Source organism: Megascapheus bottae, chromosome 25 (genome assembly GCF_031878675.1).
Source record: "Megascapheus bottae isolate mThoBot1 chromosome 25, mThoBot2.hap1, whole genome shotgun sequence".
Lineage (NCBI taxonomy): Eukaryota > Metazoa > Chordata > Mammalia > Rodentia > Geomyidae > Megascapheus > Megascapheus bottae.
The window spans coordinates 8,863,377-8,889,842 of NC_143533.1; the positions used below are offsets into that span (position 1 = coordinate 8,863,377).

The window sequence follows — 26,466 nt, forward strand, 5'->3', positions numbered from 1 at the left end:
GCTGGGTGAGAGAAGCTGAAGGACTTGAAGAAGTTTGTCCTGCAGGTGGGTTTAGAGTTTGGTGACCTAACTGTATTAACTCTGAGCAATAAAGCAGTGGGGTTCAGAGCTCTCCTTCTACATCTGATTCAAGCAGCTTCCCACAGAGTCACAGGCCTCACCCACAAAGCCACAGGCCTTGCCCACACAAAATGGAAGCTGCCAGTTCCAGGGTTCTGGGAATGTTTGCCCCTAAGTTCTCTGAAAAGCAATCCTCATCTATAAATAAGCCAGACTCACATGTCCCAGCACATTGTGTGAAGGAATAAAGAAATGTTGAAAACAGCAACTTGATGATGGCCAAGGTATGTATTTTTACACGTGTCCAGATATAGTCCATGTGCAACTATGCTATTCATAAACTCCAGTGGTTGGAATGAGACCATATGCCTTGATGTGGGCCTCTGCACAATGCAGTTCATAACCGCACTCTGTCAGGGAAGAGGGGCCCAGGTTTGTAGACTTCAGTGGTGAAGATTAGACCCCAAAGCAATTCCTTTTACTTAACACTAATTTCTAATAATAGGAGATAATCTGGGGATCATGTTTCTTCTTTGGGAACCAGCGATCAGCCAGGAATTGATGGCTCATGCCTGGAATCTTAGGTACTCAGGAGACTGAGATCTGTGGTTCAAACCTAGTTTGGACAGGAAGGACTGTGAGAGTCTTATCTCCAATTTACCACCATCACCACACACACACACACACACACACACACACACACACACACACACAACTAGCAATCATTATTCCCCAAATTCTAGGCATTCACAGCCATGTTGTGACTTCAACTAATGTTTATGCCATTTTCACAATCAATACTTTTCCTGTACACACTTTAACATGCGTTAAAAGAACAATAACAGTCAGGAACTGGTGGCTCGCATCTGTAATCCTAGCTATTTAGGAGGTCAAGGTCTGAGGAGCAAGGTTCAAAACCAGCCTGGGCAGGAGAGTCAGTGAGAACCTTAGCTCCATTTATCCAGCAGAAAACTGGAGGTAGCACTGTGGCTCAAAGTGGTAGAGTGCTAGCCTTGAGTGAAAGAGCTGAGCAACCGTACCCAGGCACTGAGTTCAAGTCCTCCAAGCTACAGAAAAACAAAACAAAGCAAAAATGGAAGTATAGGTAAGGCTGAAGTGGTAAAGCATCAGCCTTGAATGCAGAAGCCTAGCAAGGAAGCAAATTCAAGCCCCAGTACCCAGACACACTCAAAAAAATACTGTTCCCTTTTGTCCGGCCTTCTGGAGTCCATCGCCTACAATTTCCACTCCCTCAGTTAGCGATCCCTTGTCCTAGACAGATCTCTCCAAGGGCTTGGTGGGGTGGGGGCTTTTTGGAAAATCAGAATCCTTGTAAGATTCTCTCTCTCTCTCTCTCTCTCTCTCTCTCTCTCTCTCTCTCTCTCTCTCTCTCTCTCTCTCTCTTCTCTCTCTCTCTCTCTCTCTCTCTCTCTCTCTCTCTCTCTCTCTCTCTCTCTCTCTCTCTCTCTCAGCTTGAACTCAGGGCCTGAGCACTATCCTTGAGCTTTTTCTGTTCAAGACTAGCACTCTGAGTTCGTTTCCTGGTGGTTTATTGGAGATCAGAGTCTCACAGACTTTCCTGCCCAGGCTGGTTTTGGACCACAATCCTCAGATCTCAGCCTCCTGAGCAGTTAGGATTACAGGCATGAGATACTGGTGCCCCACCTCTGATATTTCTTATGTGTTCTTTTCATCTGTGGATGTACCAGGGTTGGAACTCAAGGCCTCACACTTGCTCAGCTAACACCTCTAACACAGGAAGTCCATCTCTAGCTTGGGTTTTTTGCTAGTTATTTTGGAGATTGACCCTCTAAGAACTTTTTTGCCTAGGGGCCAGGAGTTTGGCCTGGTGGTAGAGTGCTTGCCTAGCATGCATGAAGACCCAGGTTCGATTCCTTGGTACCACATACATAGAAAAGCTGGGAGTGGTGCTGTGGCTCAAGTGACAGAGCACTAGCCTTGAGGGAAAAGACCAAAGGCAGTGCTCAGGCCCCAAGTTCAAGCCCCAGAACTGGGGGGGGGGGACTTTTCTGCCTGGGCTGGCTTTGAACTTTGATTATCTGACACTCAACCTCCTGAGTAGCAAGGATTATAGGAGAGAGCCCAGTTCTGTTCTTGAATCTGTAGTCCCAAGTGACCTTTGGGTACAGCATATTCAAGTTTGGGGGGCTGGCTTTGAACCTTGATCTTCAGATCTCAGCGTTCTGAGTAGCTAGGGTTACAGGCCTGAGCCTCTAGCACCTGGATGCATTTCTTTCATCAACAGCTATCCTGCCATGGTTCCCTCGAACTTCACAGCCCCCTCTCCTCCTTCCCCAAAGGCTCATCACTCTTCCCAATGGCATCCTCCAGATCCTGGGTGTTCAGCAGAGTGACATAGGCTCCTACCGCTGTGTGGCCACCAACTCAGCCCGCCAGCGCTTCAGCCTCGAGGCCCCACTCAGTGTGGTCCACAGAGGTAAGGAAGGAGGCCAATCAGTGGGGAATCTGAGGGTTTCTGGAGCCAGCCATGCTGGAAGTTTAGAGAGCTGCAAGGAGGTCAGGCCCAACCTGCGGACAGGTGACAGGATCTAAGTCTATTGAACAGTGAAGCAATGAAGTCCAGACAGCAATGTCACCAAGCCACTGGGGCTGGGGCCCACAGACCCTGACTCTTCCTGCAGAGCTTTTCTTTCTTTCTTTCTTTCTTTCTTTCTTTCTTTCTTTCTTTCTTTCTTTCTTTCTTTCTTTCTTTCTTTCTTTCTTGCCAGTGCTGGGGCTTGAACTCAGGGCCTGGGCACTGTTCTTGAGCTTTCTCAAAGCTAACATTCTACCACTTTGAGGCACAGCTCCACTTCTGGTTTTCTGGTAGTAAATTGGAGATAAGAGTCTCGTGGAGGGCCGGGAGTTTGGCCTAGTGGTTAAAGTGCTTGCCTAGCATGCATGAAGACCCGGGTTCGATTCCTCGGTACCACATACATAGAAAAAGCCGGAAGTGGTGCTGAGGCTCAAGTGGTAGAGCTCTAGCCTTGAGAAAGTCCAAGGACAGTGCTCATGCCCTGAGCTCAAGCCCAGGACTGGCAAAAAAAAAAAAAAAAAAAAAAAAAAAGTCTCGTGGACTTTCCTGCCCAGGCTGGCTTTGAATTGAGCTCCTCAAATCTCAGTATCCTGAACAGCTAGGATTACAGGTGTGAGCCACCCGTGCCTGACCTTTCTATCTCTTTCTTTGAAAAGCTTCTGTCCTGGTGTAATAGGATCAGAAAGAACACCAGCTTTGAGGTCAGAAAGACCTGGTTTGAGTCCTAGCTCTGTTGCCTGATCCTGGACTCTGTTATTAAATGTGCAGCCCAGAGAGATGACAATAATAACTGAGAATGAAAAATGCTTGCTAAATCTCTCTTCAGGCTCCCCCCTTTCCAGGGCCCCTTACTTACCTCCTCTTCTTCCATGGTTCCCTCCTCTACACCCCAACCCATGCTTGCCCTCCCCCCTGGGCGAACTGCTCTTCAGATCTCAGGGGCCTTCACTTTCCCTCTTACCTGGGCTCTCTCACTGCACTGCTCTGCATTGTCCCTGAGCTCCTTTTTGCTCAAGACTCTACCCCTTTGAGCCACAGCTCCACTCCTGCTTTTCTGGTGGTTAATTGGAGATCCGAGTCTTCTAGAGTTTCCTGCCTGGGTTGACTTAGAACTATGATCCTCAGTCTTCAGCCTCCTGAGTAGCTGGGATTACAGGTGTGAGCCACTTCGCCTGGGCTAAGAGGAAGAGCTCTGAGTTCTAATCCTAGCTCCACTGAATTTGGTGTTTACTTTCCTTATCTGTTAGATGGATCTGTCGTCTGTCTCAGCTGCCCCCGGTTACTGGGTGAGGTACCATGGCATGGGAAGATATCTCAGGTAGTAGAATGCTGGTGGTTCATGCCTTAAATCCTAGCTGCTCAGGAGGCTGAGATCTGAGGAGCATGGTTCAAAGCCAGCTTGTGCAGGAAAAACTGCAAAACTCTTATCTCCAATTAACCACCAGAAAACTGGAAGTGGAGCTGTGGTTCCAAGTGGTAGAGCGCTAGTCTTGAGTGGAAAAGCTCAAGAACAGTGTCCAGGCCCTGAGTTCACACCTCACAATCAACAAAAACAACCACAAAATGTCTCAGGTCAAGTTACCCTGCTTCTCTGCAGGATCCCTGGCGGCCACCAGGGGGCAGGATGTGGTCATCGTAGCAGCCCCAGAGAATACCACGGTGGTGTCTGGCCAGAGCGTGGTGATGGAATGTGTGGCCTCTGCTAACCCCACTCCTTTTGTGTCCTGGGTCCGACAGGGTGAGTGAAAAGGGAAAGACACAAAATCATCACAGGTCCTGGGAAAGGATGGTGTGGCATTTCAGATGTCCCCAGGTCAGGGAGCAGTGTGGGTAATCACCCGGTGTGTAGTGGGTAACCACATCAAGCCTGCATGGGAAAGGAAATGGACTTCCACTCACAAAAAGCCTGGCTACAGCCCTGGGGGTGGGGGATGGGCTGTAGTCTTAGCTGTGTTCCTCTCACCAGTGTGGCAGGTGAGAGTTGGGAAAAAAGTGCCATCCAGCCCTGGGTCTGGTCTCTGACAATGACAAAATAAAACATTAAAACGTCTCAGCCAGGCACGGGTGGCTCACCTCTGTCATCCCAGCTGCTCAGGAGGCTGAGATCTGAGGATCACAGTTCAAAGCCAGCCAGGGTGGGGGAAAGGACAGTATAAGACTCATATCTTGGGGCCGGGAGTTTGGCCAAGTGGTTAAAGTGCTTGCCTAGCATGCATGAAGACCCGGGTTCGATTCCTCGGCACCACATACATAGAAAAAAGCCAGAAGTGGTGCTGAGGCTCAAGTGGTAGAGCTCTAGCCTTGAGAAAGTCCAAGGACAGTGCTCAGGCCCTGAGCTCAAGCCCAGGACTGGCAAAAAAAAAAAAAAAAAAGACTCTTATCTTGAATGAACCAGTGGAAAAAGCTGAAAGTAGATCTGTGGCTCAAGTGGTAGAACCCTTGGAGCAAAAAAGCTGAGAGTGCCCAAGCCCCGAGTTCAAACCCCATTACTAGCACACACACCAGTCTTCACAAGGGCAGAGATTGTCTTCTTGAAAGAAGTCAGTTTTATGAATCACAGTGCTGATCAGCATGGTCAGGATGTAGCACATGCGTAGACTGTCCCCGGAAGCTACCAGGTTGAGCTGGGAAGGGATCAGGTTCACCTGATGCTGTGTAGAGGATCCCCGAGGTTGGGAGAGGGACAGACGGTTGTCCCCAGCGTCCCTTCCAGCTTGTTCCCTCTCTTGCTGCAGATGGAAAGCCCATCTCTACCGACGTCATCGTTCTGGGCCGCACCAATCTACTCATCACCCGAGCTCAGCCCCGACACTCAGGGGTCTACGTGTGCCGGGCCAACAAGCCTCTCACCCGAGACTTTGCCACAGCCGCTGCCGAGCTACGTGTGCTAGGTGAGTGGGTGAGGGGTGCAGGACAGGATGGGAGAGGCAGTGGGGAGGGGAGATGAGCAGGTAGAGATTTAGGAGTCAGGGTAATGCAGAAGATGAGAAAGAACTAGGGAGGAGTCTTGGAAGGAGGAAATCTGGGGAAAAGGACTAGGTAAGCTGGAGGATGGGGTGAGATTGTGTGTGTGTGTGTGTGTGTGTGTGTGTGTGTGTGTGTGTGTGTGTCCTGGGACTGTTCCGAGCTTTTGTGCTCAAAGCTGGCACTCTACCACTTGAACTACATGTCCACTTCTGGCGTTTTGCTGGTTGATTGGAGATGAGATTCTCAGAGTCTTTCTTGCCCCAAACTGATCTCAAACTCCAATCCTCAGAATCTCAGCCTCCTCAGTAGCTGTGATTTCAGGTGTGAGCCACTAGTGCCCACCCTGCTGGAGTGAGAGATTTGATGGAAGGAGAGGGGTGATTCGGACCTGGCTTGGGAAAACTGGGGAGAGGGCGGAGAGGAGAGGAGTGAGACTTAGGATGGTGCAGCCAGGTTCTTAAGAGAGATCATGGACAGTGCGGTATCAAAACTGGGGATCAGTTGGGACTTGGTAACCCAGGAAAGGGAAAAACTGGTTGGTATGGGAAGACACTGGAAGGTTAGGGAGCGTGGAGTTGGGTAAATGAAGGGATCGAGTTAGAGCCAGGAGGAGAAAAGACCCTTGAGAAGAGAGGAAGACAGGGGCGAGTATTTGGATGGATGGGGTAAAAGCGCAGAACTGAGCTCGGATGGTGGGAGAAGTGGGCGGTGTTAGGCTTTGTGGGCGGAGTTAGGGTTGGGGCGTGGTTATCCATCGGGGCGGGGTTGAATGTCAGGAGTGGGGCGGGGTTAGGTGTAGAGGGCGTGGCTATGTATCAGGAGGTGGAGTCAGATCTCTAGGACAGTGATTCGGGGGCGGGGCTGGTGTGGGGGCGGGGTTAGGATTCGGGGGCGGGGCGAGGGGCGGGGCCGCGCGCCACGTGGCCCGCCGTCAGCTCCGCCCCCCTCCCGCCGCAGCGGCTCCGGCCATCTCGCAGGCGCCGGAAGCGCTGTCACGGACCCGGGCGAGCACCGCGCGCTTCGTGTGCCGCGCGTCCGGGGAGCCACGGCCCTCACTGCGCTGGCTGCACGACGGGGCGCCGCTGCGACCCAACGGGCGAGTGAAGGTGCAAGGTGGCGGCGGCAGCCTGGTCATCACGCAGATCGGCCTGCAGGATGCCGGCTACTACCAGTGCGTGGCGGAGAACAGCGCGGGGACGGCGTGCGCCGCCGCGCCGCTGGCGGTGGTGGTGCGCGAGGGGCTGCCCAGCGCCCCCACGCGCGTCACCGCCACGCCGCTGAGCAGCTCAGCCGTGTTGGTGGCCTGGGAGCGGCCCGAGCTGCACAGCGAGCAGATCATCGGCTTCTCCCTCCACTACCAGAAGGCACGGGGTGCGTCCACCGGGGCGCCCCGGGGGGGGGGGGTCGCGGAGGGGTGGAGCCGCACAGCGCCACGTCAGGTTTTCTGGTGGTCGCCCAGGCTGGTTTCGAACCTTGATCTTTAGAGGTCAGCTTTCTGAGTTGCCCGCATTACAGCTACACACAGACCCATCTAGAATCCAGGGTAATATAAAGGCGGACTCCAGTTAACCAGTGTGTGGGACGGCCCCGTGACAGTCTCTTTGTCCCTTGGGTCGTCTCCTCAGGCTTGGACAATGTGGAATACCAGTTCGCATTGAACAACGACACCACAGAACTTCAGGTTCGGGATCTGGAACCTAACACAGATTACGAGTTCTACGTGGTGGCCTATTCCCAGCTGGGGGCCAGCCGCACCTCTGCCCCTGCTCTGGTCCACACTCTGGATGACGGTAGGGTCTCTGGATCTGCATTGAGCAGCTTGGACGAGAGCCCACTGACTCCCGGTGGGGATGGTAACCCCCCTTCTGTTGGCTAGTGCATCTCACAGCACTGTCACGTGCCTCACAGTATTGTTTCGTACCCAGTGAGGGAGTGGCAGGGCTTCTCCCCAGTTTACCATTGGGAAACTGAGGCCCAGAAAAGGAATAACTTGCCCAAGGTCAGCGGCACAAACCTGAACCCACATCTTGTGTTCTTCATATCCCATGTTCTTTCCCAACCTCTTTCCTGCCTGGGAAAGGGCCGATCCCAGGGCATCAGCCATTTGAGTGTGGAAAGTGTGTATCGCACATCATTTTCTAACCTTGGGGTGGATCAGATGGGCCCACATCCTTTTGCATGGGGCTCCCCTGAGAGGCTCCCTTTCCTCCCTCAGATCCTGGTCCTTCTGACTTGCTGTGTGACCTGGGCAAGTCTCTGATGGCTCCTGAGCCTCGCCTTCCCCAGCGGTGGAGCAGAGCTCACGTTGATATTCTTCTGTCTCAGTCCCCAGTGCAGCGCCGCAGCTCGCCCTGTCCAGCCCCAGCCCCTCGGACATCAGGGTGGCGTGGCTGCCCCTGCCCCCCAACCTGAGCAATGGGCAGGTGGTGAAGTACAAGATAGAGTATGGTCTGGGAAAGGAAGGTGAGTGAGGCAGCCGAGATGTGAGTGGGAAGAGTGGTGGAGAAGGTTGGCTCTGGAAGAGAGCAGGGTGGGCTGGGAGCAGGGCCAGTGGGAAGTGGGTTACAGGACAGGGAAGCTGGGTGTAGGCCCTTGTGCTCTGCAGATAAGTCTTCTGTGGCTCCTTGGGACCCTACCTGCTCCAGTGGGGGGGGGGAGGATTTGAACTCAGGGCTTCTGTCTCTCACTTGGCTTCTGCTCAGAGCTGGTGCTTTACCACTTTACCCACACCTGTATTTCCGGCCTTTTGCTTATTAACTGGGGATAAAGAGTCTTGGACTTTTCTGCCTTCAAATCGCATTCCTGCAAAGCTAGGACAGGTGGAGCCACCAGTTGCCCAGCTTCCCCTTCCAGCTTTAAAAGCACACGAAAGGTTGGGGAGGTGATGAGTGTTATTTGAGGGATGGGGAGACAAGGGGCTTGGGGTGGGTTTGTAGAATGGGGTGGGGGAAATGTGGCTCAGTGGTAGAATGCTCGCCTCACATGTGTGAAGCATGGGGAGTGGGGAGTGGGGAGTGGGGGTGCCCTCTCTATGGAGCTGAGACTTATGGGCTGCCAGAGAGCAGACCCTGAGCATGCCCGGTGCTCGGGGGAGTCAGAGCCCTGAGGATCCACATCTGAAGTAGAAGAGTCATCTAGGGAGGTTGGAGGTCATAACACCCAGCAGCCCCATCTTTTCCGACCCAGCAGATCAAATTTTCTCCACTGAGGTGCCAGGGAATGAAACGCAGCTCACGTTAAGCTCACTTCAGCCAAACAAAGTGTACCGAGTTCGGATATCAGCTGGCACCGGAGCGGGCTACGGGGCTCCCTCTCAGTGGGTGCTGCACAGGACGCCCGGGACACACAACCAGAGCCACGGTATGTAGCCAGGGGGACTCTGCTCAAGGCTAGCGCTCTGCCCCTTGAGCCACACGCTTCCAGTCTGGCATTTTCTGGTTCCATTGGTGGTGGAGTCTTACGGATGTTTTTCCGTCTGGACTCGTGTCAAACCAAGATCCTGCAGATCTCAGGCCTCTGAGTAGCTGAGATGAGGGGCGTGAGCCCCTGGGGCCTGGCAGCTTGCCACCCTCTCAGGCTACAAGTAAACTCCTTGCACTGAGGGCTTGGCGCTTTGTCCCTGGCCTCCGTGGAACCCTGGCTTGTGTTTGTTCCTTCAGGAAACATGAAGCACCTCTGTTGGCCTTTCCAGAGCTGCTTCTTGTGGCACCATTCACATACTTCATAGATTGGTGTCCAGACTAGCTAGACCTGAGGGTGGCAGCTGGCTGACACTGGATTGGCTTTCATCTGCTTATCCCCCTCTCTTCTCCCTCCTCCTCTCCCCCCCACCATTCTGAGGCTTACACTCTAGGCCTGGACTCTGTCCTTAAACTTTTGTGCTTGAGGTGAGCGCTCTACCACCTGAGCCAAAGCTCCACTTCCAGCTACTTGTGTTTAATTGGAAATAAGAGTCATATGGACTTTCCTGCCCAGGTTGGCTTTAAACTGTGATCCTCAAATCTCAGCCTCCTGAGTAGCTAGGATTACAGGGGTGAGCCACCAACCCCAGGTCCCCACCTCCACCCCCATTTTCTTTCTCCTCATCTCCCATCCTGGTTTCCCCCCCCCCCCCAGTCCCTTTTGCCCCTGCAGAGTTGAAGGTACGGGCAAGAATGGAGTCCCTGGTCGTGTCCTGGCAGCCACCCCCTCACCCTACCCAGATCTCGGGCTACAAACTCTACTGGCGGGAAGTGGGAGCAGAAGAGGAAGCTGAAGGGGATCGGCCGCCAGGGGCCCGTGGAGACCAGGCTTGGGATGTGGGTCCTGTCCGGCTCAAGAAGAAAGTGAAGCAGTATGAACTGACCCAGCTAGGTGAGAAGGGCGGGGAATGGGGGAGGGGGGGGAAGGGGGGGGAGCAGACAGGTTGGGTTCAGGAGTTGGAGACAGAATATGTGTTCTGGGGACAAGGAGAGTGACCCCTGTGACCTTCAGTCCCTGGCCAGCTGTACGAGGTGAAGCTTGTAGCCTTCAATAAACACGAGGATGGCTATGCGGCCGTGTGGAAGGGGAAGACAGAGAAGGCGCCCACTCCAGGTGAGACTGCGGGGTACTTGGGGGAGGTTTCAGTGGAAGGGCCTGAAAACCCTTCCTTCTAGATATTTCTCCAGCTAGACAGGAAGTGGCTGTGGCTTGGATTAATTTAGAAGGTATGAACAGACATGAACTCCACGGCTGGTCCTCCGTGATTCCTGACCCCAAATGTGACCTTGAAACAGTGTTTCAAAGCTTGTGGCTCAGACCTGTAATCCTAGCTACTCAGGAGCCTAAGATGTGAGGATCAAGGATCAAAGCTAGCCCAGCCCAGACAGCCCATGAAATTCATCTCCAATTAACTAGCAAAAAGCCAGAAATGGAGGTGTGCCTCAAATGATAGGGGGAGAGCCTTGAATGAAGAAGTCAAGTAAGTGTAAGGTCCTGAGTTCAAGTCCTATAAAATAAAAAAAATTTTTTTCCAAACACATCTGCCAGCATGACACTAGCAGTTTATCCCTGGACTCCAGGTAGGGTGAGTAAGTATCCCCCCTCTTTTTTTTTTTTTTCAGGAAAATTGAGGCTCAGAGTGGTAAAGGGGGCTTGTCCATTTTCACACACAGACTAGAGCGACATTTGAATTCAGACCCCTTGCCTGATGCCTGAGGCAGAAAACCAAGACACCTGGGTTCTAATCCCAGTTTGTTCATTTATTCTTTCAGTAACTTTTTTTTTTTTTTTTTTTTTGCCAGTCCTGGGGCTTGAACTCTGGGCCTGGGCACTGTCCCTGAGCTTATTTTTGCTCAAGAATAGGGCTCTGCCCATTTGAGCAACAGCTCCCCTTCTGGCTTTTGGGTGGTTAATTGAGAGATAAGTGTTTCAGAGACTTTCCTGCCCAGCCTGGCTGGGCACCATGATCCTTAGGTCTCAGCCTCCTGAGTAGCTAGGATTACAGATATGAGCCACTGGCACCTGTCACGAGCAGTTATTTTATTGAGTATCTACTACATGCCAGCTCCGTTCTAGGAATTTAGTGGTGAACAACATAAATAAGGAATCTTCTACTCCATGGGTTTCTTTCCTTTTTGAAAAGAATTAATTAATTAAAAATAAACACACCATCAGTCTATACCATCTGCCAGAAACTTTCCTATCTGCTTTCCAAATATTACCTAATTTAATCCTCATAAGGCCACGAGATAGGTACAGTCATCAGATTCTACTTACTAAATAGGAAATTGAGGCACAGAGCTATTAAGTAATGTCTCCAAGGTCATACAGCTAATAAGTGGCAGAGCTGGAATTTGAACCAAGGCAGCTTGGCTCCAGAGTCTGTGTTTTTTGTTTGTTTGACAGTCTTAGGGCTTGAACTCGGGACCTGGGCACTGTCCCTGACCTTTTTCAGCTCAAGTCTAGTGCTCTACTACTTGAGCCACAGCTTTGCTTCTGGTTTTCTTTTTTTCCTTTTCCTTTTTTTCTTTTTCGGTGATGAATTGAAGATCAGAGTCTCAGGAAGGTAGGCCCCACTTGTGCCTGAATCCTGGCTGCCTCAGGAGGCTAAGGATTATAGTTTGAAGCCAGGACTGGGCAGGAAAGTCCACGAGACTCTATCTCCAATTAGCAACCCAAAAGTGGCACTGTGGTTCAAGCGGTAGAGTACTAGCCTTGAGCAGGGGACAGTGCTTAGGCCCTGGGTTCAAAGCCCCAGAACTAACAGGAAGGGGGGAGGGGAGTAGGGAAAGGGAGAGACAGAGGGAGGAGGGAGAGAAGGAGGGGGGAAGGAAGGAAGGAAATATTGGCATCTGGAAACTACCGTCCATGGCGAGGGACCAGTATTCTTACCCTTGGCCACACTGTACTTGCTGTAGACCTGCCCATCCCCCGGGGGCCGCCCCTGCCCCCTGCCCACGTGCACGCGGAATCCAACAGCTCCACCTCCATCTGGCTGCGCTGGAAGAAACCAGATTTCACCACCGTCAAGATTGTCAACTACACGGTGCGCTTCAGCCCCTGGGGGCTCCGGAATGCCTCCCTCGTCACCTACTACACCAGGTGCGGCTGTCGCTAGGGCCGAGAAGTCAGCTGGAGTAGGTGAGGGAGGGGCATGCCGTGTTAGGAGAGGTGCCTGGGACCCAGGGCTGTTCCAGAGCTCACACTGGGCCACCCCTAAGGTGTCTGCATGGGGTGGCTCACACCCGTAATCCTCACTACTCAGGAGTCCGAGATCTGAGGATCCTGGTTCAGAGTCATCCTGGGTTAGAAAAGTCCCCATAAGACTCTTATCTCCAGTAAACCAAAAACAAACCAGAAGTGGTGCCGTGGCTCAAGAGGTAGCATGCTATCCACAGAGAGGCTTAGGGAGAGCCTGTGTCCCAGGTCCTGAGTTTAAGCTCAAAACTGGTTTAAAAAAAAAAAATCCAGGCCATGAGTTTGGCTTAGTGGTAGAGTGCTTACCTAGCATGCACAAAGCCCTGGGTTCGATTCTTCAGTACTGCATACACAGAAAAAGCCAGAAGTGGTGCTATGGCTCAAGTGGTAGAGCTCTATAGCCTTGAGAAAGCCCAAGGACAGGGCTCAGGCCCTTGAATGCGAGCCTCAGGACTGACCAAAAAAAAAAAGCTAAGGGAACATGCCCAGGCCCTGAGTTCAAGCCCCAGTACACACACGCACACTGATACACACACACACACACAGCAACAGATATGCAAGTGTAGCAAAGGTAAAATTAAGCCAACAAAAAATGCTTCGGTTATGATTCCTTGGGTGAAGAATAATTCGGGTGACTTTAGATAAGCTTCCTAGAGGAAGCAGCTGCCTTGAAGATGAGACATCCAGCAATCTCCATCAGCGCTCTCTGGAGGTTTTGTGGGTGGCATTGGTGGCCCCAAACCAGGAAAGCAGTTCCCCTTCCAAGTTAGATGACAGGCCTGAGCTGGGAGCCTGCCCTGCGCCTGCCCCAGCCCCGACCCTCTCCCGGCAGTGCTGGAGAAGACATTCTCATTGGAGGGCTCAAGCCGTTCACCAAGTATGAATTTGCAGTGCAGTCGCACGGCGTCGACATGGATGGGCCTTTTGGCTCAGTGGTAGAGCGTTCCACCCTGCCTGACCGTGAGTAACCCTGGCTTCTTTGCCACAATCCCTAGCCCTGTCTTCTGAAGCCTTTCTAGAACTCTGAGATCCCACAGAGGTGTGCAGAAAGCTTTCTGGGAGGGTTCAGTGGTGCATTCCCTCCCCACTCCTTTCCCCAAACCCACTGCCCATGGCTCACGCCTATCACCCTAGTTTCTCAGGAAGCTGAGATCTGAGGATCACAGTTCAAGGCCAACCCAGACGGGAAAATCTGTGAGATTCTTATCTCCAGTGAACCACCAGAAAACCAGAAATGGCACTGTGGCTCAAGTTAGTAGAGGAATGGTCTTGAGTGAAAAAGCTCAGGGACAGCGTTCAGGCTCTTAAGTTCAAGCCTCAGGAATGGCACAATTAAAATAATAATAATAATAATAATAATAATTCTCTAGTGAGATCACACCCGGTCTTTGCTGTGTGGCTTTTTTCCAGTGAGAGAGGAAAAGGAGAAACTGTCCACATGTCCTGAATCCCATCTGTCCCTAGGGACTGGGGATCTTGGTGTCCCCTGTCTCTCCACCTGTCTGTCGCTTGTACTCCAGGGCCCTCGACGCCACCATCTGACCTGCGCTTGAGTCCACTGACGCCGTCCACCGTCCAGCTTCACTGGTGTCCACCCACGGAGCCCAACGGTGAGATTGTGGAGTATCTGATCCTCTACAGCAACAACCACACCCAGCCCGAGCACCAATGGACGCTGCTCACCACCGAGGGTGAGGGCCCCTCCCCAGGGCTCCTGGGCAAGGTCGGGTGGCACCCCTCCTTTTTCCTGTGGCAGTGGGTAGTGTTTCCCCGGGCTCGTGGCCCATACCTGTAATCCTAGCTCTTCAGGAGCCTGGGATCTGAGGATCACAGTTCCAAGCCAGCCAGGGCAGGAAAGTCTGTTAGATTCTTTTTTATTTTTTTTCTGTCAGTCATGGGACTTGAACTCTGGGCCTAGGGCATTGTCCCTGAGCTCTTCAGCTCAAGGGAGCCACTGCACCACTTCCAGTGTTCTGGTGGTTAATTGGAGATAAGAGTCTCACAGACTTTTTAGTGCCCAGGCTGGCTTTGAACTACAATCCTCAGATCTCAGCCTCTTGAGTAGCTAGGATTACAGGTGTGAGCCCCTATGCCCAGCTCCTGTTAGATTCTTAATCTTCAATTAGCCAACCTCCCACCAAAATATATATATATAATGGAGCCGTGATTCCAAGGGGTAGAGCAAAATCAGGGACAGCAGCAGGTATGTCCTGAGTTCAAGTCCCAGGATCAACATACACACACACACACAATGTCTATTTGTGGGTTATGTTGAGGTTTGTTTCAGAGCCTTCTGGAAGGAGCAAGGAGAAGCTCTTGCCAGTGTGGGTGTGGCAGCCAATTTCTCAGCCCTGTTACTCATCATCCAGCATCCCTGCTTCCCTCCCTGCCAGGAAATATCTTCAGTGCTGAGGTGCACGGCCTGGAAAGCGATACGAGGTACTTCTTCAAGATGGGAGCACGCACAGAAGTAGGGCCTGGACCCTTCTCCCGCTTGCAAGATGTCATCACTCTCCAAGAGAGGCTCTCAGGTGAACGACAGGGAGCCCCCCACCCCAAGATAACCCAGATCCCCGACATTCCTGGGGCTGACTTCCAAGGCCCTGATACTCAGCACCCCCCCACCCCACCCCGTGCATGATTTAGAGGCAGCTGCCCTTCTGATTTGCTGGGAATGGGGGTATTTAAAAGGTATTTAAAAGATTGGAGGATTGTCTTGGTAAGGGCCAGGCTTATGGGCAGCTAGACGGCTATATCACTTGCAGGAATGAATGCAAAACGAACACGAAGGCCTAACTGGATGCCTGGTGGCTCATCCCTGTAGCCCTAGCTACTCAGGAAACTGAGGTCTGAGGTTGAGGTTGAAAGCCAGCCTGAGCCAAAAAGTCCAAAAGGTATATCTCTAATTAACTGGCAAAAAGCCACAAGTGGAGCTGTGGCTCAAGTGGTAGAGCACCAGGTATGAACAAGACAGGCCAAGTAAATGTCAGGCATTGGTGGCTCACCCCTGTAATCCTAGCTACTCGGGAGGCTGAGATCTGAAGATCAGAGTTCAAAGCCAGCCTGGCCACAAAAGTCTGTGAGACTCTTTTTTTTTTTTTTTTTTTTGCCAGTCCTGGGCTTGAGCTCAGGGCCTGAGCACTGTCCTTGGACTTTCTCAAGGCTAGAGCTCTACCACTTGAGCCTCAACACCACTTCCGGCTTTTTTCTATGTATGTGGTACCGAGGAATCGAACCCGGGTCTTCATGCATGCTAGGCAAGCACTTTTAACCACTAGGCCAAACTCCCGGTCCCATCTGTGAGACTCTTATCTCCATTTAACCACCAGAAAACCGGAAATGGCACTGTGGCTCGAGTGGTGGAGTGCTAGCCTTGAACTGAATGAAGAGCTCAGGAACAGTGCCCAGGCCCAGAGTTCAAGCCACACAACTGTCAAAAAAAAAAAAAAGTCCAAATGAAGGTATAAAGTCCTGAGTTTAAGCCTCAGTACTGCATTAAAAAAGAGAGAGAAAGGGAGAAAGAAAGAAGAAGCCTAGTTCTATGAACAGAGACTGCACCTTGAGATACGTTGCAAGAACCCTATGGGTATTGGGCAATCTTGTCCATGTGGCCAGAACCCTCCTGTCCTGTCTGTGTATCAGCAGCATCTTCATCTCCTCTAAGTGTGCAGGCTGAGCCTCCCTCCTTCCCCTGCTCTGAGCCTCCCTCCTTCCTCTGCTCTGTCCCTTCTCTCCCAGCAGACTCCCTGGACGTGCACTCAGTCACTGGCATTATTGTGGGTGTCTGCCTGGGCCTTCTCTGCCTCCTGGCCTGTATGTGCGCTGGCCTGCGACGCAGCCCCCACAGGTGAGTGCAGCATTGGACGGATTTCCTGGAGAGGGCTACCTACCGACGGGCCAGCAGAGGACACGACTATGATGTCCCCCAAGCAGTCCCTCACCCTCAGAATCCCTCTGGGTTCTGGGGTGCAGCTCCGTGGTAGAAAAAGCAGCCCAAGGACAGCATCCAGCCTCCAGGATCCATCAAGCCCCAAGACTGCCAAAACACACACACACACACACACACACACACACACACGTCCTCAATTTCCATGTGGCCATGTCACACTGCTTCAGCAATAATTGTTTCCTGACCAGGACACACACTGGTAAATCAAGTCCTGGAGATGGCAGGAACTTGCAGAGGGGCGCAGCTGGCTGGGCATCAATCCCGTCTGGCTCCTCTCTGACCACACTGCCTTGTTTCCCATGCCCCTTTCCAGGGAAGCCCTCCCTGGCTTAGCTTCCACGTCTACAACTGGGAACCCAGCACTCTACTCCAGAGCCCGGCTTGGTCCCCCCAGTCTCCCCACTGCCCACGAACTGGAATCCCTTGTGCACCCTCGTCCTCAGGACTGGTCCCCGCCACCCTCTGACATGGAGGACAAGGCTGAAGTGCACAGCCTAATGGGTGGTGGCATTTCTGACTGCCCAGGCCACTCTAAGAGAAAGGTGAGTCCTCACACCGTGACGCATTGCTCAAGAAGACACTAGGGGGCACCAGAGCTCAGCAAGTGACTGCGAATGCCTCCTCCCACCCCCAGCTACGGAAGAGCTCCTCTCCCTTCCTTAAGGTCGCATATACCAGCCTATAGGCAGCGGATGGTGGCTCATGCCTGTAATCCTAGCTATCCACGAGGCTGAGACTTGAGGATTGTCGTTTAAAGCCAGTCTAGGAAGGGAAACAGTGAAACTTACCACCAATTAACCATCAAAAAAGGCAGGAGAGGAGCTATAGCTCGAATGGTTGAGTACCAGCCTTGAGCAAAGATATTCAGGGACAGCACCCACACCCTGAGTTCAAGCCCTAGGATTGGCACAAACACACAAAGGAGTATATGCCCAGTTTAGTCTGCCTGGTTCTCACTGGGGGAAGACCTCAATGTATCTTTGCAGGTCACTCCAGCTAGACAGAAGCCCTAGATCCTTCTTGGTCTTCAAAGGGGTTTAAGCAGGGAACTGGGGCCATCATTAGCTGAGGTTCTGTTCCTCATACCCCATCTGCTTCCTCCCCTCCTGTTTCCTTCCCCCAGCCAGTTCTCCTCATGCCTTTCTGTGTCCCCCCCCCCTTTTTTTTTCTGCACAGATCTCCTGGGCTCAGCCAAGTGGGCCCAACTGGGCAGGTTCCTGGGCAGGTTGTGAGCTGCCCCAAGCTGGCCCCAGACCTGCCCTGACCCGAGCTCTGCTGCCCCCTGCTGGAACTGGACAGACACTGCTGCTGCAGGCTCTCGTGTACGATGCCATCAAGGTAATTTCCACAGGAGGAAGGGAGAGTAGAGAGAGGACTGGTCCCTATGCTGTGAGGTGGAAACTGACCACTTGATAGTGACCATTCTGGGGGTGGATCTGGGCCTGAGCACTGTGTGGTGAGTCCGTCTGTTTTATCCCCAGCGTTCTTGTGATGTACGCTCACGTGTGCCATCGTGCTCTCGACCCCGTTTTCTTGTAATCATTCATGTAATGGTCACTTGGTCTTTCTGTTCTATCCTCCAAACCAGGGCAATGGAAGGAAGAAAACCCCTCCCTGCTGCAGGAACCAGGTAGAAGCCGAGGTCATTGTCCACTCTGACTTCAGTGCATCCCAAGGAAGCCCTGATCTCCATCTCCAAGACCTGGAATCAGAGGACGCCCTGCCTTCTGAAGCCCCTGCGCTCACTTCCGGTGTTGTGGATCTTGCCCAAGGAGTTGATTGGCTGGACCAAGAGCTAGGAGGGTTTGAGCAGGCAGCCACTGGGCCAGACAGACTTAGCTGCCTGCCGGAAGCAGCCAATGCCACTTGCTCCTACAGGGATGCCCCACCTGGCGAGGCTTTGGAAGAGGTCCCTGGGACCAGCTGCCAGCCCAAAGCCCCCTGTGCTCCAGGAACCAGCCCAGGCCTCCCTGGAGCCCCCTTTTCTTCCTCTGCTTAGCTCCTCTGAGCAGAAAGTGCATTTGAGGCAGGCTGGCGGGGCTCGCAGAACAGAACATGCCCGACCACATCTGGACACGTGTGGACTGCAGGCATGGTCACTTGGCACCTCGAAGGGTGCCTTGGCTACAGGGGAGAGAAAGAACCGGAAAGGTCACTCCCCTCTACCCTGTGTCACATCTGTGACAGGCAAGCAAGACTCAGCTGCCTGTAATGTACCTGTATGGGGAGCTGGGGACACCTCGCCCCATTCAGTGGCTGCCATCAGGACAGTAGGCCAGTATGGTCATTCTCCAGTCCTGTGGGCTCACCTCCATCACCCAGCCTCCTATTACACACTCTGAGAGTGCCTCCCTTTCCCTGTCTACAAGACAGCCCAGCCCCCTCTCCTGCTGGCTGGGCTGAGTGCAAGTAGACCCCAAGGCCTGACCTTGCAGCCAAATCACCTCCATTCCCTGTCCTTTCAGAATTGCCAGCGTCAGCCTGGCTCCCCCTATCTTCCTGGCAACTCTGCACCTTTTTTTTTTTTTTGCCACTTGGGAAGTGCCTGGATCTGGAAATCTCTTTTCTTTTGCTCTCTCTCTTCACCCCCTAATCTCTCTGCTCAGTAGCTTGCTGCTCCTATTCTGGGACTTTTTCCCCCCTCCCTTCCACCTCTCTAGCTTTCCTTTCTTTCTTTCTCTCTCTCTCTGGTGCCAGTCCTGGGACTTGAACTCAGGGCCTGGGCACTGTCCCTGAGATTTTTGCTCAAGGCTAGTGCTCTACCACTTGAGCCACAGCACCACTTCAAGCTTTTGTGTGTGTGTGTGTGTGTGGTTAATTGGAGATCAGAGTTTCATGAACTTTTTTTGTCCAGACTGGCTTAGAACCATGATCCTCAGATCTCAGCCTCCTAAGTAGCTAGGGATTTGTAGGCATGAGCCACCGCCAGCATCCAACACTGCATGTCTCTTCTGTCTCTCAAGCTGTTTCATCTGCTTCTCCTGCCTGGGTTTAGCCTCTGTGTCAACATGACTACCTCATGTCTGCTTTAAGGCCATAGTGTGACTCCAGTGGCCCTTCTTGTTCCCGCATCAGCCCCTTCCCCAGGCAGGTTTGGAGAAGGAGCACTCCATCTTGGCACTGGATTGGGAGGTTCTCCTATGGACACCAGGATGCCAGTCACTGGGAATGTTGTGAGACAGAACAGGGCCTGGCCTGGCTTGGGGGGAAATGACTGGGCAGGAGGGCAGGTGTGGTAGACAGAGGTGGCTTGGACCTTTTGTTTTTTTCCTGCTGAACCTGACTGGATCTGGGGTGGAACCCAGGCCTTTCCTCCCTCCAGGGTGCCGGAAGGCAAGTCTTTGTGCAGGAAAACAGTGGGTCATTTCATTTTGTTTTTCTTTCCATTGACTCCTGAAATCATCTCCTCTTGGCCTATCATTCAGGAATAAGCTTGGCTTCTACTTCCTGCTTCATGCAAAGGGTTACTTGCTTTTTCCCGGAGCCCTCTCCTAAGGTAAGAGGTAGCATCTCAGCTCCCTGATTGCATCTGTGTGTGTGGGTGTGTGTCTATGTGTGTGTATGTGCTCGCCCACATGTGCCGGTACTGGGACTTGAACTCAGGGCCTCATGCTCTTGCTTGGCTTTTTCCACTCAAGACTATCAACCCCTGTCACTTGAACCACACCTCTGCTTCTGGCTTTAGATTGAGTCACTGGAGATAAGTCTCTCAGATTTGTCTGCCTGGGCTGGTTTTGAACCACAATCCTCAGATCTCAGCCTCCTGAGCCACCAGCACCAGGCTTCTAATTCCATCTTTTTTTTTTTTTTTAAACTGATTGGCACATCAAGAGTTAACACTGGCTTCTTGGCCAAATTGGAAATAACCAGTCTATCCTTTTTTTTTTTTTTTAAATGGTAAAATGTCTCTCAGCAGAGTTGCAGCTTTCTCAGACCCTGAAAGCATCTGTTTAATACATTCGGATGTCATTCATATTTGACACCTACTTTTCCTCCACTCCAGCTTCAGCCAGCCAACGACAACGCTAACGATTATTCATGTGTGTTTTGTTTCTCGTTAAAGGCAGACATGTGTTACGATTCTTACTCTTTGGGTAGCATTTGGTATCACTCGGGCCACCAGTGTGTAAATTTCCTCATTGCTCTGAAGGTCAAGGCTTCTTTTTATTTTGTTGATTTGATTTTTTTTTTTTAAAGAAAGGAAAAAAAAAAACAACCCTGCTCTGAATTTAATAGCTATTTTGCAGTAGGCTCTTAGCATTACAGCATAGTCATTTTTCATGTTCTTGTTTAACAGGCACTGAGGTTCTGGTTTAAATTAAATAGCTGCAAATGAGACAATTTATAACCCATTAGGTTGGGTGGAAGATTGTTTCTCAAAAGCAAATAAGTAATAAATCTGGTATCTGCCTATAACTCACAGTTGATAAGAAAGCAGCCATTATATATGATTTGGGCTCTGAGTAATTTGGAAGTATTCAGTTTGTGTCTTTGTAGCAATGTTTTGTTTTGTTTTTCTATTTTTTTATCAGTAGAAAAGAGTCTGTTGGTCTTCAGGGCATTAATCCTGTGTGTTACCTACCATGGATGCCTTAAGTTTCTTGAGTGTCATTTTAAAAATCTTTTCTTGATGCATGGACAGATATAAGCAGCACTCGCTCAGTTATTTGTCTGTATTTAGTTTGTACTGTATTCAATTATTTTTCCCATCTGTTTGTTTTCCTTCTTTTACAAATATGATATTCTTTAGTGTGAAGCTAAAGCATTGATCATGGATGTATCTATCCCTATAATGAATTAATAAACTATTTTCCAGACATGTGCTTTGGTTGATGGAAGCAATGGGTAGAATTTCCTCAGCTTTTCTGCCCTGGGGAATTTGTTTCCTATGAGTTTGAAAAATGGTGGTTTTTCCAGAGTAGAGAGCAGATGGTCATGAGGAAAAAAACAAACAAAAACAAAAAATAGGTGCTTAGGGGAAAAAAATAGAAACTGAAAAAAGACAATTGGGCACCCATGACGCATGCCTGTAGTCACAGCTACCCAGGAAGCTGAGATGTGAGGAATGTCATCTGAATCCAGCGCAGGCAGGAAAGGCTGGGAGTTTCTTTTTCTCTTTCTTTTTTGTTTTGTTTTTTTGCCAGTCCTGGGCTTGAGCTCAGGGCCTGAGCACTGTCCTTGGACTTTCTCAAGGCTAGCACTCTACCCCTTGAACCTCAGCACCACTTCCTGCTTTTTGCTATGTATGTGGGGTACTGAGGAATCTAACCGGGGTCTTCGTGCATACTAGGCAAGCACTCTACCACTAGGCCAAACTCCCGGCCCCTCTTTTTTTTTTTTTTTTTTAATGCCAGCCCTGGAGCTGGAACTCAGAGTTTGGGCACTTTCCCTTGAACTTTCTTTCTTTCTTTTTTCTTGGTCAGGCTAATCATCTACCATTTGAACCACAGCTCTACTTCAAGGCAGTGTGCGTGTGTGTGTGTGTGTGTGTGTGTGTGTGTGTGTGTGTGTGTGACTCACAGAGTTTAATACCCCAGCTGGTTTCTCATAAGGATGAGATCTGAGGATTGCAGTTTGAAGCCAGCCTGACTCATATCCAGTTAATCACAACAACAACAACAATCAACCAAACAAAAACAACCTGAAAGTGATGCTGTGGCTCAAGTGGTAGAGCGCTCACCTTGAGCAAAAGAAGCTCAGCGACAGTGCCCAGGCCCAGAGTTCAAGCCTCAAACCACCCCCCCCAAAAAAGAAAAGAAAATGCTTTTCCATTAGGAGAAACCACAAACCAGAGACTGCCTTACCCAAGACCACCTCTAAAGTGACTACTGGGCCAGACTTGGGGTTAATTACAGATCATAGAGTGAGATAGTGCACATTTTCCTGGGAAACAGAATAGCCGTGATTTGCATATCACGCGCCCACCATGCATTGTGATAAAGAATTAAACACTTGTCAACATGAATTTACAATGACAGCAATTCAGAATATCAATGTGACCTTTCTGGAGTCCAGGACACGTCAAGAAGGGGCTGGTGAGGAATCAAGCGCTGCAGAGGGACTTCTAGGCTGGGGAAGGCCCTGCCTGCCTACCTCTCCTATGGCCAGCAGAGGCCTCACTCCTGCCCTTCCTCACATTGAAATCCGCTGGGGTTGTTGCCCACTAGAATCCCTGGTCTTGGAATGTCTCCACTCAGAAACTTTCAGTCCTGCTTATTTGGCTATGTTCTATTTGGGGCTGTAGAGATTCCCTGGATTGTTGCTGGACCATCTCCTCCTCCTCCTCCTCCACTTCTCCCTGCTCCTCCTCCTCCTCCTCCTCCTCTTTGTGATAGTACTAGGGCTTGAACCAGGGGTCTTAAGTGTTTTCTGCCTGAGGAGCTGATCCATTGGAGATTAGAGTCTGGCTGGCTTTGACCTCGATCTTCAGATCTCAGCTTCCTGAGCAGCTAGGATTCCGGCCGTGAGCTACTCGCATCTTATCCCATGTAGGCCTATCCTTGCAGATACTCTGACTCCTAGATCTCTGCAGTGTTTTAGTTGTTTAGTTTTATGGAGGGTTAGCGATCCTGGTCTCAAAGTCCAGTTAGTAGCTATAGAGACACTTAAGCTGGGTGTCAGAGGTTCACCTGTCATCCTAGCTACTCAGAAATAAGCCCTAAGGGTCAGAAATTGGAAGCCAGCGGGGGCAGGAAAGTGCCTGTGAGACACTGGAGATAAGCTCCAATGAACCACTCAAAAACTCACAAGTGTGGGCCGGGAGATTGGCCTAGGGGAAGAGTGCTTGCCTAGCATGCACAAAGACCTGGGTTCGATTCCTCTGTACCACATACATAGAAAAAAGCCGGGGGGCCGGGAGTTTGGCCTAGTTGTCAAAGTGCTTGCCTAGCATGCATGAAGACCCGGGTTCGATTCCTCGGTACCACATACATAGAAAAAAGCCGGAAGTGGTGCTGAGGCTCAAGTGGTAGAGCTCTAGCCTTGAGAAAGTCCAAGGACAGTGCTCAGGCCCTGAGCTCAAGCCCAGGACTGGCAAAAAAGAAAAAAAGAAAAAAGCCGGAAGTGGTGCTGTGGCTCAAGTGGTAGAGCTCTATCCTTGAGCACAAAGAGGCTCAGAGATGGTTCTCAGGCCCAGAGTTCAAGCCCCACAACCGGAGTGGGTGGGGAAGCTAAGGGATTGCCTGAATCCAAGCCCCCCCTTACTGGCACTGAGACAGAGAAAGAGACAGAGACTTAGCCATACCGGTGGCATCATTCCAATTCCAACCTTACACTACTACTACTGACAGCTACTAGACCTGTTCAAGAAGCCACCATACTGGACTCAGCAGCCTATGTACTATGGTCAAGATTCAAGCTCTGGATGTCTTTGGTGTGTGCTGCGTGTGTGCCAGTCTTGGGACTTGAACCCGGGGCCTCACACTCACCCTGAGCTTGAGTCACAGCTCCGGTCTGAGTAGCTAGGATTACAGGCACGAGCCAGGCTAAGGACGTGTGCCTGGCACAGCCCCTCGTGGGGCCTGTATCCCCTCCATAAACTTGTCACGCCTGCTGTTTCTGGCGTTTGAACTTGCGTCGTGCTCTGCTTTGCCCAAGACAGACCTGGCGCTTTCCAAGGTGCCTTCTGCTTTCAGAGAAGCCCAGGGGCTGGGGGGCGGGGGGGAAGAGCCTTGGCTTTGGGTTAGACATCAGGCAGAACTTTCTCCTGTCTCTCTTGGGTCTGCTTTCCCCAGAGGCCACAGGTCCTGGGTGTGAAGAGTCCAGTCGTGTGCCCGGGAATGGAACTCGTCTCTGGAGAGGACGGGGTGGGGGTGGGGGGCCCTGGCACCTCCAAATCTCTGGACAACTTTGGAGCAGTTTATTTATTAATTTTTAGAGTCAGGCTAGCTGACCGTGGAGCCTCGGGGGCGGGGTGGGGGACCCCATGGGGGCCCCCTCCACCACCATCACCACCACCTCCTCCTCCAGGTCGGGGCCAGGGGCAGAGCACGCGGGGGGCCTCGCCGTCCCCAGTTCAAAGCCGGGGTGGGGGGGGCGCGTCCGCCGCGCAGCCGGGAATGTCCGGCCGCTCAAAGCGCTCGCCGGCTCTTTTGTTCCCCAGACCCGGCCTCCGGGGAGAGGGTGTGTAGTCGGGGGGCGGGGGGGGGACCGGAGGAGGGGAGGGGAGGGCCGGAGGAGGGCGGGGAGGGGCGAGGCTGACAGATCGCCCGGCCTGGGTGCAAGATGGCGCAAGCGGCGCTCCCGGTGCGCGCCCGGAGCCTCTAAGGCAGCCATGCGAGCGCAGCCCCCCGCCGCCCGGGCTCGGCCCCGGCCTGAGCCCCGGCCTGGGCCCCGGCGCCGGCCCCGCGGGGCGCTGTGAGCCGCCCGGGTGTCGTCGTCGTCGCCGCGTCCCGAGGATCGCGAAGTCCCCATGGCTGCGCCGCGCGCCGCGTCCCCGCGCCGCCCGCCGCGGCTCCGGCCCCGGCCCCGGCTCCGGCCGCCACCGCCGCTGCTGCCGCCCGCGCTGCTGCTGCTGCTGCTGCCCGCGCCGAGCGTAGGTGAGCCGGGCGCCGGGCGGCGGACCGCGCGCGGGGTGGATCGGGTTCCCGGCGCTGCCGCGCGGGCTTGCGGGGTGCAGAGGACGGGGACCCCCCTGGAGGGGGTCGAGGGGGGCCAGGGGGACCCCGATCCCGGACACAGGATCCCGGGACGCGGACACGCTGGGGCTGGCGTTGGGGATCAGGGAGGAAAACCACTGAGTCTCCGCGGAACTGGGGTGCGAGGAGCCGGGGACCGGGGTGGAGGTGGGGGGGACGCGGGCTGGGCGGAGAGGGCACGTCGGGGTTCGGAGGTGGGGCTGGGCCAAAGGGGGTGCGGGAGATGATGATGAGGAGGAGGAGGAGGGGGGGTCGGGGGGGGGAGAGGGAGGAACCCCGAGGCTGGGGAGCCACCCGCGGCCCCGCCCTGCCCGCAGCGCGCCCTGGAGACCCGGCCTGCGCTCCCCGGCCGTCCCGCGGCACCCGCCGGGAGCTGCGGCTCCCCCACCTCGGTGGCTGGAATAGGCCCACATTTGAGGCTCGACATAATCCTTTCCCGCTCGCACCCCAAGTTGGCAGCAGGCACCACCCCCTCCTCCCCAGGTTGGGTTGTTCCCTCTCCTGTCCTCTTCCAAGGAAGCAACAGCATGTTGGATCTACAAGGAGGAGGAACTTTATCCGGGCCCCCCCCCCCCGTCCTCCCCACTCCCCATGGCTTTACTGGGGGCTCAAGGTGATAAGGGTTTGGGAGATTGGGCTAAACATGTCATGTACCCTGAGGTGAGGACGAGGCTGGGAAGCCTGGCCCCTCTCTCCTTCTCCCCATCCGCGTCTCGGTGTCCTCCGGCAGGAGAGGGAAGGGCAGGGTCACTGGTTCCCTAGAAATGTTGGGGGGTGGGGAGGGGCGTGCTGAGGTTGCTCTTTTATGCCCAGCACTTTCTTCTTTCTTTCTTTCTTTTCTTTTCTTTCTTTCTTTCCTCCTGGAGTGAGGTGGTAACTGGTCTGGTAAGTTGCTTGCCGGAGAAGTTGGTGGTTTGGCATGGAGTCTGGCACCCAGGGCTCTCTCCTCCTCCTGACCCCCAGATCAGCACTCATCACCACCCCCCTCCTTCCCTCTTCTCATCTTCCAGCTCATTTCTCTTCTGCCAGAGCCGGGAGGTTGGCGGGGAGAAAAAGTTCTAGGGCTCTTCCCCGCTGAGCTTTGGACACTCTCAGCTGGGGTCTGCTACTCATTTCTTTCCCTAACAAAGGCCAGAGGATCAACATGCAGAGCGTGGGTTTGGGGGGGAACCCTCCACAGCCTAGCCTGAACCCCGGAATCTTAGGCCCATCACCTCTGCTCCCTGCCAGGCGTCGTTCTCTGATGGCTTTGCCAGCCCGAAGCATGAATTATTCCTATCTCCATTTCTTTAGAATTGCAACTTCCAGTGTGATCACAATCATTATTATTATTTCTTCATTTAAGCTTTATATTTGTGTGCCTCTACTGGGACTTGAACTCAGAGTATGAACTCTCTATTAGTTTTTTCACTCAAGGCTAGAGCTCTACCACTCAAGAGCCACACCTCCAATTTAAACCTTGTGGTGATTAGTTGAAGATAAGAATCGCACACTTTTGTGTTTCCTGGCTGGGATCTTCCTGGAGGTGTGAGTTCTATGTGTGGCTTTCACTTCAACATTGTATACCTGTGAGGAGTGAGGCCTGAAAGTCTTGAATGGCCACAGGAGACCAGCCCCTGTATTAGCATGAGTCTTGT

General features: G+C 52.6%; 2 protein-coding genes across 2 annotated transcripts in view; both read left to right on the forward strand.

Annotated features, from left to right (window-relative positions):
* Positions 1-19,000, forward strand: part of Igdcc4 (immunoglobulin superfamily DCC subclass member 4) — a 31,754-nt gene extending 12,754 nt beyond the window's left edge. Inside the window, exons 5-21 of the mRNA XM_090318681.1 lie at positions 2,382-2,518; positions 4,215-4,355; positions 5,353-5,508; positions 6,542-6,955; positions 7,210-7,374; positions 7,910-8,047; positions 8,774-8,944; positions 9,701-9,937; positions 10,058-10,159; positions 11,965-12,148; positions 13,077-13,204; positions 13,765-13,935; positions 14,638-14,775; positions 15,986-16,091; positions 16,507-16,735; positions 17,370-17,531; positions 17,782-19,000. Of these exons, the coding sequence (XP_090174807.1) occupies positions 2,382-2,518; positions 4,215-4,355; positions 5,353-5,508; positions 6,542-6,955; positions 7,210-7,374; positions 7,910-8,047; positions 8,774-8,944; positions 9,701-9,937; positions 10,058-10,159; positions 11,965-12,148; positions 13,077-13,204; positions 13,765-13,935; positions 14,638-14,775; positions 15,986-16,091; positions 16,507-16,735; positions 17,370-17,531; positions 17,782-18,192 (3,190 nt within the window). The 3' untranslated portion in view covers positions 18,193-19,000. The remainder of the gene's footprint in view (positions 1-2,381; positions 2,519-4,214; positions 4,356-5,352; positions 5,509-6,541; positions 6,956-7,209; positions 7,375-7,909; positions 8,048-8,773; positions 8,945-9,700; positions 9,938-10,057; positions 10,160-11,964; positions 12,149-13,076; positions 13,205-13,764; positions 13,936-14,637; positions 14,776-15,985; positions 16,092-16,506; positions 16,736-17,369; positions 17,532-17,781) is intronic.
* A 5,603-nt stretch (positions 19,001-24,603) lies between these two features.
* Igdcc3 (immunoglobulin superfamily DCC subclass member 3) overlaps positions 24,604-26,466 on the forward strand; it is a 36,684-nt gene continuing 34,821 nt past the window's right edge. The window contains exon 1 of the mRNA XM_090318682.1: positions 24,604-24,976. Within this exon, the coding sequence (XP_090174808.1) occupies positions 24,604-24,976 (373 nt within the window). The remainder of the gene's footprint in view (positions 24,977-26,466) is intronic.